Source organism: Amphibalanus amphitrite, unplaced genomic scaffold, assembly GCF_019059575.1.
Source record: "Amphibalanus amphitrite isolate SeventyFive unplaced genomic scaffold, NRLGWU_Aamphi_draft 000415F_arrow, whole genome shotgun sequence".
Lineage (NCBI taxonomy): Eukaryota > Metazoa > Arthropoda > Thecostraca > Balanomorpha > Balanidae > Amphibalanus > Amphibalanus amphitrite.
The window spans coordinates 241932-261018 of record NW_024881909.1 but is presented as its reverse complement, the minus strand read 5'-3'; the positions used below and the strand labels follow the sequence as shown (position 1 = coordinate 261018).

The following is a 19087-nucleotide window of genomic DNA, read 5'->3' as shown; positions in this document are numbered from 1 at the left end:
TTGCATAGCGCAAACTATGAACCTTTTCGATCATGGAATATCAACTTGACAATGACGTTACTGATAATCGAATGCCGACACTACTAACGCACTCCTACAGGTGAAGTTGATTCGGATTTCCATCATGGTGTCAATGCATTGATGCAAGTATGAAGTAAGGCAGTAGAAATTTTACGCCATATAGTGTGTTTAATTGTTAAAGGGACTATCCCACCTTCTTAAATGTTGTTAAAACCAGTTAAATTGTGCCCGACTTTATAGATTGGATGACCAGGAACACGGTTCTGGCATTTATTTTTCATTAAACATCTTAGGCTTCCCATATTCCAAACATAAACTTTCAAATATGTGACGTCACAGCCCAAAATTACCTCCTTCCCCAGGCCACATTACTGTCATAAAGCTGATTCTTTTTACTCTGTAGGCACCACAACAAAGTTCAGACCAAGTTTTAAGCGATTTTTCAACGAACAAACCCATTTAAATCAGAATGACTAAACGAGGTGACGTCACACTAACGGTCGCTCCATGTTGAAGATAGGGCCTTGTACAAGGCCCATTTTCAAATGAAGGGAACGAATTTCTTCAACACCAAGAGGCCGCGGGGGTTGCAACCTAGATAGATAGTGGTTTCTGAACCTCGCCGCAAACTTGGCTATCTCAACTCAAACCCCATGTTAAAGGTGGGATAGTCCCTTTAAGCAACAGTAATGGATGTGAAGGCAAGGTAGTCGGGCAATTTACCAGTAAAAAAAAATTATTGTAACATTGGATACCTACCATTGAGGTTTTGCTTTTTGTTCTCTATTCCACTTTCTGCTTTCTCTGTTTAATTTTCTCCCTGTTTTTTCTTTCTTTCTCTCTCTCTCTCTCTCTCTCTCTCTCTCTCTCTCTCTCTCTCTCTCTCTCTCTCTCTCTCTCTCTCTCTCTCTCTCTCTCTCTCTCACACACCAATTTATTCACTCCATCTCTCCCTTCAACAGGTGAAGTTCTAGCTGAGACTCATCGAGTAGGACCAGCAGGCATCACTGGTGTAGGAAATGTGTGTTGACATGTTTTTATCTACCCATGACCCAAGATGGGTTGGACAGACTTGACTTGCTGGGTTTTGCAGATTGTGGTGAACCTTTGCCACCTCAGAAGCAGTGCTGTAGGCGGAGTGGCAGAGCGCTGACATTTGTGAGCTAAACTTGTGTAAGAAATTTGTTTTGGCATGTTAATTTTGTCTTCACATTGATCTAAGATGGGTTATAGAAAGACTTGGCGTGCTGAATTTTGCAGATTGTGATGAGACTTCACCAGCTCAGAAGTACTGTAGGGCTAGTGCTGTGTGCTGACCTTTGTGAGGTGACTTACTTGTGAAAGAAATGTGTGTTGGCATGCTTTTAACTTCTCTTGACCCGTGGTGGGTTAGAAACATTTACATGGATATATCATTTTGAAATATACGTGAAAGTGACGTTCTTATGCATGTTTTTATATTTTTGACAATTATATATAATAGATGTATCAAGCAGTGTGAGATGGTCATTGCTGCATTAAAAAGCTCATTGGGTTTTCAGGATTGCAAGATCTTCGTAGTGAACAAAGCTAAAATGTTGGCAAGAAAGCAAATGTGATTATGATGAATGTTCTTTTACATTAGCAAGGTAACATTGAACAAAGAGCCACTAAGCAAACCCAGCAGCTATTCAGTACTGCAAAGGAATAAGGCACTCCGAGTAAATGACCACGTTTCCATGCGAACCCGCGTGATCCGGATCCCCCAAAATTAATCGTATATTTCTCGAGTTATTCGTTCCAGGCCATAATTCAAAGGGGATTAGGCTGATACACTAAACAGCCAATTAATCTCTTATTTTCATTTCATATAGTGTCTTACTTTACTGGATTAGTTGATCCACTTTTACTGATCCGGATCACAGGTGCCACACACACACACACACACACAAAACGTTTATTAAGGAACAAAAGATACACGAGAAATAAAGCATGATCAATGAAACATATGGCACAATGTAGCAACATAAAAGTGATAGCAGAGTGGTGCAAAAGCGCAATCGCTTAACTCGAGGCACCACTCTGGAACAAAAATAAAACATGTGAAACAACCGCCGCCGCCGCTGACCAGTCGCTCATGAGCGGTAAATTTTGGTGTTCCATCAGCCGCTCAGCTCTCGGGATTGCAAATTTTAAAAACTTTGAATGAATTTATTTGTTACTACGAAAATATATTTGTTTTTGTCAAAAACTTTTGAAAGGCGTAAGCCATTTCTCGACTGCCCTCGCCACTCAAGCGATCTCCGTGGATAAGAATGTTCAATTTTTGGTCGGGTGAGTAATTTGCAAAATTTTCTCCCAGTATACGAGAAGCGTTATCAAATAGTGTTTTCCTTTGGGCATCATAATTTCGACAGAATATTACGTAGTGGCGGACATCTTCCTTGAAGTGGCCGCAAGAACATTCAGGCGAATCTGCTTTGTTGATTTGAAAACGATGAGAATTTAGACAAGACATTTCAGTTCTTAGTCGGGTATGAAGAATATTTCCAGTTTTTGAGCCAATTTTGTAGTAGTCTGGGGGTTTGGGCATCCCTAGTCGCTGGTTAATTTCTTTTTTGAAGGATGTATGGGGCAAGGATCTTAATGATTCTGGGAGGTGGTTCCATAGTTTGGCAGTTGATAGGAAAAACGATGACTGATAGGATGTGGTGCGATGTGGTTGGAGTGTATGGTTCCTGTGATTTCGCAGGGTCCTTCCTGTTCTTTGTGAGCGGGTGTCCGGTATGATTGATTTGATGTAGTTGGGAGTTTTTTGCATGTGGCTATTGAGTGTATGATATAGTGTTATTTTGTGCATCTCTCTTCTTGTTTTTAACTTGTTCCATCCTAGGTCTTTTAACAATTTGTCAGTTGGTGTTCTAAATAAAGTGCCAGTCACAAGCCGAGCCGCTCTGTTTTGTAAAACTTCAAGTCTCTGTGTGTCCTGGAGCGTAATATGTCCGTCATAAACTGTGTCGTAAAAGTCAAAATGTGGTCTCGTGTATGTTTTGTAAATTTGATCTAAAATTTCTCGGGGGATGTATGGAGCAATGGAGTACAATGGGCTCAGGGTTCTGTTAACCTTTTTGCAAATTTCGTTAATGTGCTGATGAAACCGCAAGTCCTTTGAAAATGTCATTCCCAGATGAGCGTGGTTTTCGTGAATGGGTATTATGTCGTCCCCAAATGTAAGAGCAGGTGGTGTGTTTTGTGGGCTGCGTGAAAATGTCTGTTGTATTGTTTTGCTTACGTTAAAAGTAATCGCCCATTCTTTACCGTATTTTTGTATTTCATTGAGATCATTTTGTAATGACGTCTGTGTTGTGTTCAAATTTTGTTTTGTATGGGATGCATAAAGCGATACGTCGTCTGCGAAAAATAAAATGTCGTTTTGTGTTCTAGTAGAGAGGTTATCGAGGTAAATGAGGGCTAAAAGAGGACCCAAAACCGAACCCTGTGGGCATCCGGCGTTGATAATTTCTGTTTTTGAAAAGGTATCGCCGATCTGAACTCGCTGTCGTCTATCAGACAAGTAAGATTTTAGCCAGTCGTAAAGTGAGTCAGTGATGCCAAATTCATGTCTACATTTGTACAAAAGTCCCTCGTGCCAAATTTTGTCAAAGTATTTTGAAATGTCCAGGTAAATAGCAGTAAAATCGCTTTCTGAGTCCAATGCTTTGTATAAATTATGTGTCAAGTATAATAATTGTTGTTCTGCGCTATGGCCTCGCCGATACCCACTCTGTTTATCTGTCAAGAGGTTATGGTGGGAAAGATGTGCATATATGTGTTTGTGGACTATTTTTTCAAAAACTTTGGACAACGAAGAAAGAAGACTTATGGGGCGGTAGTTTGTGGGCTCAGATGGGGAGCCTTTGTTTTTAAATATTGGTTTGATGTTGGCCTCTTTGAATTTGGAAGGGTAAATGCCTAGCGCTAGTGATTTGTTGAATAGTTTCGACAAAGGGGATGCAATTCAAATCCAAATCCAAATCCAAATCCAGTGTATTGAGGTCTCCATTTAAATGGCTTTTCAGCCCTCTCGTCGTGTACATACAAGTATTAAAATTCGCTGACAAACACGTGAATCATTACGCAGTACGTACATAAAAGGCTAAAATCAACGCAATAGCGAAACACTAAACACCGAAAGAAATAAAAGACATCTAAAATACATGGTTTTTCATCCGCTGCCGACCCCGCCAACGCTGTTCCACGTGGACACAGATCTGTAAGGGAAACAGCGCCTCGCTCGCTCACTCTTAATTTTAGGTAGCTCCAACTGATGTCCGTGGGAGCATCGGGTGTGTCTCTGTGACACGTCCGAGCGACGCTGTACAACTTGGGCCAGTGCAGGCGGCGCGTCAAGCGAGACCAGCCTTTGTATAAGAGCCACATCCCGTTTCTCAAGCATGCCCTCGAATCGCTGCCATCCAAGCGCCTGCAGAGCAGGAGTGACGTGCTGCCGTCGGGCCAGTCCTGTGACGACACGTGCCGCAAAGTTGATCGCCTTCTGGATACGGTGCTTTTGGGAGGCAGTACATCCACCCCACACAGTGCAGCAGTAATTGATGTGCGGGAAAACGAGCGCCTCAACCAGCAGCTTCTTAGTCTCGTATGGCAGTTTGTGTCTCAACTTGGACAGCCCGATCAGAACAGAGTAGCAGCGGCGGATCACCTGTGACACCTGCCTCTCCCATGTAAGTGCAGAATCAATGAATACTCCAAGAATTTTGGCGCACGGGGAAGGTGAGATTTCGCTGTTTCCGAATTTGATAGAAAAATGGTGCTGAAGTTTTTTCTTTTGTGACTTGATGATCAACAGCTCAGTTTTACCAGGATTTATCTTTAATCTATTTTGCGTATACCATTTGAGCGCCAGTTCTAGCGTGTCTTCGACTCGCTGTTTTAGAGTGGTAAAGTTTTCGACAGCATCAGAATCTAAAAATTGCACGTCATCGGCATACATTACTTGTTTTCCAAAAGGCAAGTGTGATTCAAGGTCGTTTGTAAAAAGTGAAAACAATTTCGGGCCCAAAAGCGATCCTTGGATCACGCCATGTGTCACAGGCAACTCCCCGACGTCACTACCCTGGATTCTCTGGGTCCTACCACTCAGCCAGTCAGCAAACCAATGTTCATCAATACCATACCATCCTAACTTGTCTATCAACCTGACATGTTCTACGCTATCGAAAGCCCGAGATGTGTCAGCAGCCAGTAAAGTAGTTATGAGCCCGTTTTCCATACTAGTGGTGATAAAGTTAAACGAATCAATCATTGCTGTTTCAGTTGAGTGTCCAACGCGAAAGCCGTGCTGACTTTTACACAGTACATGATTCAAATCGAGGTAAGGCGATAGCTGATTACATACGCATTTTTCGCAGAGCTTGCCAGGCACACTGATAATCGAAAGTGGTCTATAATTCCCTGGTTCACCTCTGTCACCCTTTTTATGCAACGGTATGACATTGGCATCCTTCCACCTACTCGGCACCTCTCCAGTACGCAGCGAACAGTTTATCACGTGCAATAGATGGGGTCCTATCACAGGGAAGGTGGCGCGTAACATCTGCACTGTCACTCCATCCTCTCCACTGGCACGCGAGTTGCTCATTCCCCTCAGCGCAAGCGATAGTTCGGGTAACGTCACCGTCCTCACTTTGAATGCTGCACTGACCACTATGGGCGGCCTGGGTGACAGGGGCTCCCCCTGTGGCGCCGCGGACAGCGCAGTGGCGACCTCTGCGCCCGCCGTCACAAAGTGTCGGTTCAGTCGCTCAGCCCACGCTGGATCGGTGTGGTGCAGTGGCGCCGTTTTCGGTTCGGGCTTCTTCGAGGCAAGCAGATGTCGTCGGATGTCTGTCCATGTCGTCTTTCGCTGGTTTTTGAAAGAGGTGGTGAAGTAGTCTCTGAAGGCCTTATGTTGTGCTGCCTTCACTGCGTTTCTGCAATTCTTAAACGCCTGTTGTTTTTCAGTGTTCGTACGGTCGAGGTCCCTGGCTTCCCTAGCGCGATCTCGCCTTTCCATACTCTCCCGCACATCGTCGTTCTCGTGTAGCCAGGGGCTGGGAGGGTGCCTCAGCCGGATGGTTCGCAGCGGCATGTGTCTGTCGACGATAGGCTTCCAGGTCTGAAGCCAGGCGTCCCACTTGGCAGAGGTTGTTGTGGCGCTATATACGGAGCTCCAGTCAGCCAGGAGAAGATCCAGGTTGAGGGCGTCGCCGTTGACGCTTCTCATGGAACGAACTGTGATGGTTTGCGCGGGGTTGCGCGTCCGCTTGATGGAGACGTCGACGGCGATGAGGTCGTGATCACTGGAATTGCAGCTAACTACTCGGGCATTGTTGGTGAGGTCCGGTCGTGACGTCAGCACGTGGTCGATGAGTGTCGATGTAGTGGCTGTTGTGCGGGTGGGCGTCGTGATCAACTGCCGGATCGAGAGATCTTCCAGCAGTGTCAGGTACCGCTGGTACCCCGCGGCCGACGGCTGCAGCAGGTCGATGTTGACGTCGCCCAACACGTACAGTGGGTGCTGCCTAGCGAGCAGTGACGTCAGCTGCTGGTGCAGATCGTCAAGCGCAGGCGAGATAGGAGCTTTCGGCGGCCTGTAGACGACGCCGACGACGTATGTTGTTCCACCCGAGAAGCGCATCCACAGTGTCTCCAGCTGTGAGCCGGTGCCGGGCACAGTCAACACCTCCGCCTGCATCGTGTCGCGGTATATCACGCAGACACCTCCACCGCGCGTTTTACGGTCACGACGCTCCACTGCGTAGCCAGGAAATATGAGGAATCTGCTATCGATATCTTCACTCAGATGTGTCTCACCGACGCACAGAATGTCTAATTTTAATTTGTCCAACATAATGTTCACATCGTCGATTGACGGCACTAAGTGGTTGATGTTTATGTGCGCTAGTTTTACATGACGGGCTGGTCGATCCGTCTCGGTCGTCGGCCGGTCTCGATGGCGCGCCGTCTGACGCAGCGTAAGTCTGGGCGGTGCAGTGAGGCATCTGATTCCAGCAGTCGGGTATCTCGCCTCGGTTCTCAGCTCCCGACATCGCCGTCGCTGCAGACGCCGGCCGGCACGGGCGCCCCGGTGCGTTCCCCTGTGCCGGGGCCGCACGCCGCACCCTGGCCCGTCCCCGCCCCCCGCTCGCATCCCTTCACCGGGGTCTCTCCGTCGCTGCACCTGCCATCCCGCCCGAGTGCCGCGCCGCGCGACTCGCCGCTCCCGACAGGGCCGGGCCGGGCCGGCTCTCGGGCCGGCCGCCCCATCCCCCCACGGCCGGAGCCCCGCGCCGCCGACCCAGGCCGGTCGCAGCTGCAGCGGTACCTCGTCTTGACCCGAGAGCAGATCCGGTAGAATCCGGTGGAGCGCAGTCCGCGGTGCTGGTTGGTCGGCTGCAGCGCCATACCTCTTCGAGAACCGGTAGAGCGGGGATTCAGGCAGCGTGACCCCTCGCATCCAGCTCCGATCGGGTACGAGCGGATGAAAACAGCAACTTAGAAGTGGTCATAACTGGTTAAAAGTCACAGTTCATGGTAAAAAACGTCACTCACTCGGTAGCCCAGTGTCCAGTCTCGGTCCCAGCACACTCACACGCGACGAGGAGCAGCGTGGCTATGCTAAAAACTGATTAAAAACGGAGCGTCCCAACACACGGCCGCCATAGTCAGGCGCTCGATCACAACCTCACAACCCCGGATTCTACCGCTTGTACTGTCTGTCTCGGTTTAGGTAAATGTTCCCTGCATTGAAGTCAATTAAGATGGCAGTTAATTTTAAAAGTTTCACAGGGATGTTGTCTGGGCCGGTAGATTTGTTGGCGTCTAGGGAATTTAGAATTTGCAGAACTTCTCTTTCAGATGTGATAATTTTGTCCAGAGTGGGTACCGGCGAAGTGTCTGTTCTTCGAATAGCTGTCTGTAAGAGTGTCCCACTTTTGTCAGTTTTGGTTTGTCCGGCGAAAAATTCGTTTAGAAGGGTAGCCTTTGTGTAATTGTCAGTAAGTATTTCTCCGTCTTTTCCTTCAAATGGTGGGATGGTATCAGTCTTTTTGCGTCCTGTTATTTCGCGTAACGTCTGGTGATATTTGTAAGGGTCTCGTCTATGAGTTAAAAGCTTACGGACCTGTTTCTCTATATGTTGTCTCTTTAATTCCCTATTTAATGACGTCACTACGTTCCTTTGGTATTTCCAGCGATTCCAGTCGTAATTAGTGTTTGATCGTTTTGCTAGTTTGAAAAGTCTGTCGCGTTTTCTTATGCTTTTGTTAAGTTCAGTTGACAGCCAAGGTTTTTTACATGGTTTGATGTAAATGGTCTTTCGAGGAATAGCTTTCTCACCGGCATCTAGTAAAACATTAATGAATCTTTCAGTGGCCTCATTTACGTCGTGATCTAAAATGTCTTCCCAATCAACGTCAAGCAATAATCGTGTTAAAAGTTCTGAGTCGAGGTTCGAATAGTCCCATATTTGCCTGTGTGTGTCATTGCTTGTGTTTGATGGGCACGATATTTTGATGGATGCGATTACGGGGAAATGGTCAAGGTTTGAAAATGGTGACATGGTTCCACTACTAGCTATTATTTGTGAGTCACTAGTAAAAATCAAATCTCGAATATTCTGTGTGTTTTCGGTGATTCTGGTAGGTTGGTGGATGATCTGTTCGAGGTCAAGAGTTTCGGCAGTACGGTAAAGTTGATGGTCAAAAGGAGATAAACCGCTATGCTTGTACTGTCTGTCTCGGTTTAGGTAAATGTTCCCTGCATTGAAGTCACCTAAAATTAAAATAGCTGTCGGTGAGTAACACTGTGCGAGACAAACACTCTCCGTCAAGTGATCTAGAAAGCTATTTAGTCTGTCCGTTGTTTGATTTGGGGGTAAGTAAAGGCAGCAAATTACCAGTGTCATATTAGATATTTTTACTTTTGCCCATATCCACTCCTCTTCTCCAAGTTCGAGCTCGTTTAATCGCTTAATTGGCAAGGAAGCATGGCAGTACAGAGCGACTCCTCCACCCTTCCTAGTCCTGTGTCGTGTGAAGGGAGAGTGATATCCATTTAAGTTGTACATAGAACTAGGAATGTTATCGTCAAGTTTGGTCTCTGTTAAAGCGCAAACGGTTATGTCATTTAAGCTAAGAAACTGGGACAACTCATCCTTTCTACCTGCGGCGGTTATACTATTTATGTTGATGTGGGATATATTTACTTGTTTTTCTTTAAGGGGACCAGGATTTGGTTCTATGCCACCGATAAGCAGCAAAGTTTTTATGTTTTGCTTTGCGTTTAGACGTGACCATTGCTTGTGTGAAATGCTGATGACAAGGTACGAACTTGAATGAGGATGATGTGTTTTCAGTGGTTTGCAGGTTGATTTACAATTTTGTACGGGGATTAGGATGTTGAGGATGAGTGTACGTTTACCAGCGACCAGGGATGCCGGGTTGAAGCCGAGGGGTAGTTCAGTTGCTGTCGTCCGTAGTGGCGGGGGCAGTCGCTCGATTTTGCCGGGATCGGACGATACTGAGAGATGAAAAGTGAAAGAGATGCTCTCCCGTGAGCCGGCGACCACTGCAACACAAAACAAGTCGGTAAACTATCAAGCGGCGACGGCGGACGACACGCAAACAAGTAATAAATGAACAGAAGAGATAAGCGCATACACACATCAACGAAACAAAATTTAACTAAAAATAATACGAGTGTAAACGCAAGACTAGATAAATTAGCGCACAGTTGACATTCAAATCTGGGCTTGGGTGGCATTCAGTTTCCATATTGAAGAACGGAATAATAAAACAAACAAGTACAAAACACGTTGCCAAACCGATGACTCTCCCGGTCATCGTTTCCACGTGCCCATGGAAACCGGGCTAATAAGACAGAACAGCTAGGGTGACTTGGGGTGACTGATCTAGCTCTGCACCAGCCAACAATAACCAGCTGAACTTCATCCACAGCAGCCTGCTACAACGATGCATACATTTATTGCTGAAGAATTAACAAACCTGTGATTGTAATCAAAGTAAGATCCCCTGGCCAATTACAGCTTTCAGCTGCCAGTGCGCAGCAGTCAGCAAAGCGGTTCAACATATAGTTTGGCATGCATCACTCCGGCCCCCGCCGAAGTTAGTTGGTAGCATTGCTGCTCCACGGCGTACATTTCCTACCAGCCCATAGGGTTTACATGTTAAATGGCCTGTTTTCGGCGAGCGATATCTCGTTCAACCTTTGAAGGAATCAATGGTTCTTAGTCTGAAATCATAGATCGATGAATTTTCTTTCGACAATTCCCCTACCATTTTTCACGAAACCGAGCCGATCTTCTACGGCGTACAGGGTAAAGATTTCTCTGCACACCAGCACCCGCGATCCGCCTCTCCGATCGTCGGCGCGCGGTCCTCGATAGCGCAGTCGGTAGCGTATCGGGCTACGGATCCGAGGGTCGTGAGTTCGAATCCTGGGAGCGCCGCGTGATTTCGGCTAGAATTGAATGATGTAGATTCTTGCATGTTTGCATAATCAATTATTAATAGCTAATTGAATGTATCTGCCCATTAATCGGCCCTTAAAGGGACACTCCCACCTTAAAGGGAGATAATGAGCTTTCTTTTTTCTTAAATAAAAATTACTTGACATCTATACTATTTCTACTGTAGTTTCTATAAAATATGAAAATTTCCTAGCACATTTTCGTATGTGAAAAAGGTTTTTATTTTTGCAAAAAAGAAGCAGTACTTGCAGTACTTGTAACACCCACCGAAATGCGTTGTCCTTCTCTATAAAAAAGTCGCAGTATATGGCGCTTTTGTTTCAAACAGCGACGCTTGGGTTTTTGTTTATGTTATCGCCTTGTCGTTGCTTGGTTGTAAGGATTCTAATTTGAATTAGAGTTAATTCGGTTTAGAATTAATTAGATTCTAATTCGGGGGTACATAGTGCCTACTCTTCTTTGTTTCCAACATTATTTTGCGCCACAAATGAACGGCATGCGCCAGAAACGCAGCCAAATCTTGCGATTGCGACTACGAAATTCATTATTTTGGCCTCAGAGCCTGAAGCGAAAAATACAAGCATATTTATTTCAAAAAGACTTCAGGTTTGTCGAACGGTGTTATGAGAATTTTGATAACAGTACTGCATAAGTTTTTCAGTGATGCCGCAAAAGTGTTGTATCTATCTTCTTTTATTGTGCAGTCGGCGGGACCGATTCAAAATTGAGTCGTTGCTACTAAAATAGCAGCATATGGCGACAGATGATGAACAGGAAAAATAGTTGCGTAAATTTAGACATAAACCACCCCCAAACCATGAATATCTTTTGAAGGCACTATAGACGACCATTAACTAACTAGATGTGATGAAGATCAAATGTAATGAATACGCTCATTTTACAAAATTACATGCAAGTACCAAAAAGTGATGTAAGTACTTATTCAACGGTCATTTTCAGCGCTCCCCGCTAACGTGACTTCAAGTTGAGATATTTGCGGCAAGGTACCGAATTGAGCAAAATGGTTTTAATTTACATTATAACTTGTTGTGTTTTGTCAGAAAATGGTCCTAACTCAGATTTTGTGGAAAAAGGTCATAATCTCCCTTTAAAGGGACCCTCCCACCTTCAAAAAAGTTAATGAATTGGCATGAAAGTGATGTCGCTTGGTTCAGAAAGAGCGAAAACGAATATCTACCAAATTTCACCGAAAAATATTCACTGGTTTTCAAAATATTAGGCTTTTACTTTTGTTTACTTTTTGGGATCTCCCCTGTTACTAGCGACTTTATTTGGAAGCAATAATTTGGCAGCCTTAAAGTGCGGCAGACGTTGCGCGCAAAGCAGCGTATACCACCACGTGTTAACGATGGTTTTAGTCTAAGATTTAAAAATCGTTAGATCTCCGCTGACGTCACAAATTCTAAGGGGGCATTCCAATGCATTAGCCCCTTATAATCCGAAAACGGCAAGTTTGAAATTCCATATATTCGAATTAAAGCATTTTTCGATGTTGTGAGTGCCCAAACCGGTATTTGCAGGCCATGGCCACCAATTTGGCTATCTCAACTCAAAACTAATGTTAAAGGAGTGTCTCCTTTAACATTAGTTTTGAGTTGAGATAGCCAAATTGGTGGCCATGGCCTGCAAATACATGGTGTGTCAAAAGTGGAAATAGCCTGTGCGCCGTCTGGCAACCCGGCAGCCCGCCGCCATAGGGAAATTCATGCTTTTTGTCGCTTTTTCGCTCCCTATGAGTCACTTGATCTAATTAGAGCTTAACCCGCGCCCTGCTGGGGGGGGGTGTTTGAACACCCCCCTTGTGGTTTTTCGCGAATATCTCAAAAACGGCGGCGCGGAGCGCCGCCGTTTTTGGTACACCTTATCATACATCAATTCTACACATGTTGTGAAAATTTCAGACCAAGGTCATTCAAGGTCAGGTCACCAGGTCACTTGAAGTGACCTCACCTCATAAAAAGTTTCAATGTCTGTCATAGCTACATCGAGTGACCGATCGCTTTGAAACTTTCAGCGATTGCTAAGAGCAATAGCATGTACAAAATGTATATCTCAGAATTTTGATATCGATGACCTAAGGTCAGGTCAATTTTGCGACCTCCCCATTATAAGTCAATGGGAGAAAATTGAAATGCGCCTCCTTTGGACGAAAGACATTATAAACACTCCCAAACACTGAATTACAAGTGGTTTAGACACACTGAACATGAAAATGGTGTCCGTGACCCCTGTTTATGCCCTGAGGTCATCTTAGGTCACGAATGGTATCTAACAGTTTTTCGCAAATAACTTTTGATAGAGGCATGCTAGAGCGATGAAAACGCCTTAGATGTGTTCATCTCGACGATACGGATCGACTGATATGCAACATGACCCTTTCCGGTCAGGTCATGACCTTGACCTGAGGTCAAATTTTCAAGTTGACCTTTCAAGGTCAAGTTATAGTTCATTCGATGCGTCTTGACGAGAGGAACACGATGCCGGTAAAAGTGAGCTCGTACAAGGCTTGGGTCAAAAGTTATTGCAGAAAAACTGTTTCCGAAAAAATCGGCTATTTTTGCAGTTTTTGCCCCCTGCAGGCAAAACCGTTGACGTTAGGTCAAATCTGAGAGAATTACTCAGAATGGGCGTTAATAGGGCTATCGAATGCGCTTTTCCGCGGCGCTGTAGCTCTATTGGTTCCCGAGTTATGCGTTGGCTTCTTGGAAATTGTCGACATTCGACCTGGAAATCGGCGAAATTTTGCCTTCAATGACCTCTGGTGACCTGACCTTTGACCTGACCAAAAAATTGACCGAAGTGATTTCCTCATTATTTTTGACGCTCTTTCGAACGCCGCCTTCCGCGTATCGCTACGTGGCCCAGGAGCCGAGTTAGAAGGGGGGGTGTTCAAACACCCCCCCCCCCCAGCAGGGCGTGGAAATCCAGGACCCCCAGCTGGGCGCGGGTTAACTAGGAACGAGGCGGGTCACTTGGACGCATTCGGGAGCCGAATACGGTGTTTTGGAGCCAATACCTGGGAAACCCTACCCGCCCAATGCGAGTTTTTAAGAGTCTGCATGCCCAAATTCAGGTGGGTGAAATCACGTGACCAAAAAATGGCGGTGGGGTTCAACGATTTTTTCTTCTTCTAAAACATTATGTAAATCCTATGGACTTTTGTCAGGGTATTGCAAGGTGCCAAAAATCTTCATTTTACTGCCGGGGACATCTAATTTTCTTCCCTATCTCATATGAGGATGAACAGAACTACGTATTCATTCCATAAAAACAAAAATAATTTTTGATGCACCACTCGAACGACTTACCTAGAAACTGGCCCCCAAACTATCTAACTAGGTCCAGTTTGTTCTAAAAATGCTAATAAAATTTCGTCCCATTGCTTTAACACAGGGCCGTCAGCTGATTATGCCCCAGCCACTAGTCATGACGTCACACTTCGGTTGCGTATTCCAAGGGCAAGAGGGAGCCTCAGTTTCTGTTGTTACAAATACTGCGCAAACAATACATTTATTCGATATATTCGCAAAACCGCTTACGGCTGCTTTTTCACGCTGAGTGACGTTAGCGCATCACGTTAAAGCCAATCAGCGCATTTCGTACCTTTATGCAAGTGCACTTTGAACAGCTTATCAGGAATGTGCATTGAGTCGCCCTTTTGGCCTTTTTCCCGCTTTTTCATCGAGTTTGAGTGCTGTTGGGGCGAATAATCTCGGAGATGAGTCAGTCTCACATCTAAGGAGCAAATATGCCTTTTTGTTTTGTGCCTCAATGCAGTCATTCCAGCGCCAGGTCCCAGTCAAAGTGCTCCTTCTTCCGATTGCCCCGGGACGAGGGGGAGTTGAAGAAATGGACTACACTGATGAGGTTCGTCATGCGACATTGTGATATCTCCTTTTGTTTATTATCGTGATATTGCTGCTTTTATGACGTTTTAGATATGCACCCCTCACACCATATGGTTAAGTACCTGCTTGGGTAACTTCTAGGCGATTTCAGGACAAATCTTTGAAGTACCTAGCTACCTACCTACCCAGTGTTCTAAAATTGGATTTTGATTGGGTGTGCTGATGAAGAAGAAAAAAATCCTAGGATGAGAAAAGGTACCAAATACCTATGGTATTTTTGCAAAAGGGCATACCACCGTCATTTTTAACGCCAATTGATAAAGCAAGATTTCATGTCAGGATCTCGGCAGGATCTGAAAGAAAAGGATCTAGATGCATTAACTATCAAGTCACATGTATTATGTAACTGCTGTTCAAATGCAGGAAACATTTTTTTCAGTGATGAAATATTGCCACTTTTCCTGATTTTTTGGATGAAAATATTTTCCTCATCGGGCATGATTTTGCACCCAAAATTCTGAAAAATGCAACACTGTAACTACCTATTTCTTCATCGCGCAATTAGGTACTTGTCGGGAAAATGTTTGTCCCTGCAATTCTTTGTATCCATATTTTTCAGTTGGCACATTTCTTTGTTTCACAAATGGTACAATTGCAAACAGTGTATCAGTATGACTGTATGGGAGGCTCAGCAGGATCAGCAAGGGAGTAAGCACCTTTTGTTGCAGTTAATCATACCAAAAGTACAAATTTTGGCATTAGTAGAGCAGATGTCACGTGAAGGCCTTCCAACCAAAGATAGGCACTGTAGGTTTGTAGGTTAGGCCAGGTTAGGTTATGTTTATTTTCCGGTAAACGGGAGATCCCGAGTTTGGATTTTGGTGGTGCCTCCAGAACAGTGGGTGAAGGCGCCAACACCACCGGCGTTAAGGTTAGAAGGAAGCATCTCCGGGTATAGCGCCTCTCCTTAGCTGGAAAACCTTCGTGTGACGTCTGCTCCACTTGTACCAACCCAGTAGGTACATTTGGTTGTAAAAATTGCTGATTTTGCTTGGTGCTTGCTGGTGTGTATTTGTAGACTGGTTGATGTAGGAAGTCTGCTGGTGTGGATATGCTACTCTAGCTTGTTTGTCTTTTCAACTGTTTGTTTCCACCCTTTGCTTAGCATTGCTGAGCAGGGCCCTGTTTCACTGCATGCTGCTACCCACATTCAGGTTCAAATGGAAATGCTCACAAAATTCTGTCCAAATGGAAATGCTGGCAAAATTGTTTAGGTATTTCACTGACATTTCTAAATTCTTTTGAAAATGAGCACCAATGCCCAGCTGCGGTGAGTAGGTAATACTAACTACGGCTTGCCGTGAAGCAGGGCCATGCTGTCTGATTCATTTTCTGCTAATAGAACCAACTTTATTGCTTTGCTTTTTTCACAGGAGACAAGATGCAAAGCCCAATGAGCATTCAAGAGTGTGCTCTTGTCATTTTAGGAATGGCAAGAAAGAAGCTGGTCCAACCCTATTTGCTTGGAATGACTTCAAGAGAAGGTAATCTTGTTGTTGTAACTAGCCTCATACTTATCACTTGTAAACTAGAATAATTCAATAATGGTAATGCTAAGGTGAAGGTCAAAGTGAATGCCAATAACTTAATCCAAACAGCTTAACATTAAATGAGCTTCAAATGATTAAATTCCTCTCATGTTCATGCACATATTGTCTTAGGTTTGTCAGTTTGGTTATATTTACATTAAATGGTGTTTTTGTTAGGCTCGTGATTCATTGCTTTCTGTTCATTGGGTTGATTCATGATTGCAATAATTTGCTTGTCTTGCTAGCCCCCATAAGATACCTTCTGCATCATACCATGAAAAGAAATTGTGTTATACCATGTGTACTATATAAGTGCCTAAAACTTGCAATATTGTCTCCCATTTAGGGTGCCAGCTGATGAAGTGGGCGATGGCACAGGAGGGGCTGCAGCTGTGGCCGCTCCTTCTCCTGTGACTCTCCTGGAGCAGGCTCAGAGAAGAGCAAGTGAGCTAGAGGCTGCCCTGGCAAAGAAGTCTGCTGAGCTGGAACAGGTCAAGAGCCAACATTCAGCTGAAGAAGCCCAGATGCGTTCTGTTCTGACTGAGAACCAGGTTTGTCAGTTGTGGGTGGTCTGGCCTTTGGGGCTCTGCAATCTGCATCAAATGCATAGGTCTTGCTATAGGTCAACCGAAGGCCTCATTTTTTCATTTCTGCAATGCCATATGATGAACAACCAGGCCATTTTTGTCTGGTAATAGAGTAAGCATTATAATATTATTGCAAGCTAGAAACTGTGATGCATGTCATGTCACTGCAATGTCTTGCTTGATGCACATTGTAGGTTATTTAGGTATTTGTGCTGAAATATTCCTTTTGTAGATATGATCGTTACTTGTGTTCCTAGTTCTGACCTCAATGTGAACAACTGACGAATAGTGCTGAATGTTCTACCCTTGTCATCGTGCTGAGTTCATTACCCATGATTTGGACAATGGATGAACACTCCCTTTTCCCCAACACTAGCGCCGGCGACCAAGCCGGCCGCCCTGGTGGCGGAGCGCAAAACATCGGTGGTCAGGGCACCGGCGGCCGCCGCAGTATGGCGCGTGCTAAAAACGCGGTAGCGGAGAGCAAAATTAGCGAGTTATAGCTCGGGAGACACCATTTGAGACACTTCAAATATATTTCTAGTCCTTTCTCATAGTCGGTGGGTATCCATTTTGTCACTATGACAAACGGAACCATTGCCCGGTGTCCATAAACTGGGTCAACATTCCTGACTCGCCGATGCAAATTGTCGCCAAATATCATCGTTCCTCAGCAATCACATAAGTCCTGGTTGATGAATTAACATTAATATCAACTTATTTTTGTGTTATCGCATAAAAATTCACTGAATTCCTAACATTGGCTCACCGTCTGTTATCACGAACTTTCACTTGGCAGCAGGATTTAAGCAATTTCTGGAATTAAAACTGTGAAAAAGTATTTCCAAGAGATTCCTCACTTCCTATTATACCAGAATCACAGGACTTTTCATCAAGATCAGTCACAAATAAGCAATAAATTGCAAAAATATACAAGAAGACGCGCTCCGCCCATAGCCCGCAATGTTAAAATGGCGCCGGCGCCCTGGCCGTCGTTAAATTGGGTGGTCGGAAAATCGGTGGAGTGTCCTATCCAGGAATACCTAATCCATGAATTGGATGTGAGATGATGGGAATGCATAGTGCATGCATACTGCATAGGTAGTACATAGCACACATGCAGCAAAAAAAGTTAGATAAGCTAGCATATATGCATATTAATTGATGTTAGATTAATTGGTTCTTCACCTAATATCTGTGGTTCTGCTTTTCCTTGCAGCTCACCATGCTGAAGACTGGGAGGCGACCCCATCGGTGGGACGATGAAAGTGTCATCAAAGCCATGGGAATCAGAACAAGTACCTCAAAAAGAGTCTACGAGTATCTACGTGAACAGCAGGGGTAAGCCTCACAAAAAGTTTCTAATTTCTACATGAAACATATGAGTGTAAAAGCAATGGCCACTTCAGATTTTTTAATGCCTACCAATTTGTCATAGAGGCATGTTTGCTGGTCTGCCGACTTCTTATGTAAGTTGTGTAGCCCTACAGGAGATAGTGGGTGGTGTAGGTACACCTCTTGGTTTTGCTCATACTCCAACATCTATTAATGAAAGACAGTGGCTATCATGTTTATTGATTGAAATATTGTTCACATGATGCAGTTGTACTTGTAAGAAGAGATGAAGTTGTGTATGCCACTGTTAAAGGACAAAATGTTAGTGCTGACTGTGTCGGCCTGCCGCGGCAGAACAGAATACACTTGACATTGTTTTGACACGCTCAAGGGGATGGACAACCCCACTTTATTACTCTCACGAGAAAAAAAGCAACAGCTTCTTTGAGATGAAACGGACCCTATTACCTAATTCACTAATTCACCTTAGGTCCATTCTGCCACGACTTGGATCGGATGGGTGTCGGGTGATGATGATGCGGTATAGGACGCGTAGCAGCTTGGCCTAAACGTCCAATACGGATCGGATGGGAAATTATTCAAAATATAATTGGCGATTCTGTGTATTTGAGCAAGTTATTATTTCGTTTCCAGATGGCCGCTTCCAAGCAAGATACCTATAAGAAACAGGTAGATCCGATGTTTGAAAGTAAACAAAAAGTAAAGCCCCAGTCACAAATTTGACGCACCTGTGACATTTCCTGACACCCACGTGACTATTGTATTAACTTTTGTGTTATGCGATGTTTTGACCTTATTTAAAGTACTGAAAGCTCAAAATGTATGATTAATGTTGTTTAAAGCAGCATATTAATAATTATGTTTGTAAATTATCGATAAGCTGCTTATAGCAGGTCACGTGATTGCTACCAGATTATGTGCTCAGAAAGCATCTTTTCAACTTCGATTTTGAACAATTTTTACCTCCTTTGAGGCCAAATGATGGACGGTTTGAGGCACACGATGAAATGCTGAATCTATTGATGCCAAAATTTGTTCGTTTTTTGCATTTTTAGACTAGTATATCCTGGCTCAAACTTTGACCAGTTTGTGTGTAAACCCTATGGTGAAGGGAAAACTTCACGCCCAGCAGACGTC

At 44.5% G+C, this 19087-nt stretch overlaps 1 protein-coding gene across 1 annotated transcript; it reads left to right on the top strand.

Moving 5' to 3' along the window:
• Positions 1 to 14035: 14035 nt before the first annotated feature.
• Positions 14036 to 17939, top strand: LOC122390918 (THAP domain-containing protein 3-like). The gene is made up of 4 exons (XM_043384371.1): positions 14036 to 14437; positions 15852 to 15962; positions 16354 to 16558; positions 17814 to 17939. The coding sequence occupies exons 1-4, from the start codon at positions 14319 to 14321 to the stop codon at positions 17937 to 17939; spliced, it is 561 nt and encodes a 186-aa protein (XP_043240306.1). The 5' UTR covers positions 14036 to 14318.
• Positions 17940 to 19087: the final 1148 nt, after the last annotated feature.

What these genes read in the sequence shown, in the direction of transcription:
- LOC122390918 (XM_043384371.1), top strand. Translation starts at nt 14,319, where the DNA reads ATGCCTTTTTGTTTTGTGCCTCAATGCAGTCATTCCAGCGCCAGGTCC. An exon ending in AAATGGACTACACTGATGAG is followed by an intron (nt 14,438 to 15,851) that starts GTTCGTCATGCG and finishes CTTTTTTCACAG; the next exon opens with GAGACAAGATGCAAAGCCCA. An exon ending in CTGTTCTGACTGAGAACCAG is followed by an intron (nt 16,559 to 17,813) that starts GTTTGTCAGTTG and finishes TTTTCCTTGCAG; the next exon opens with CTCACCATGCTGAAGACTGG.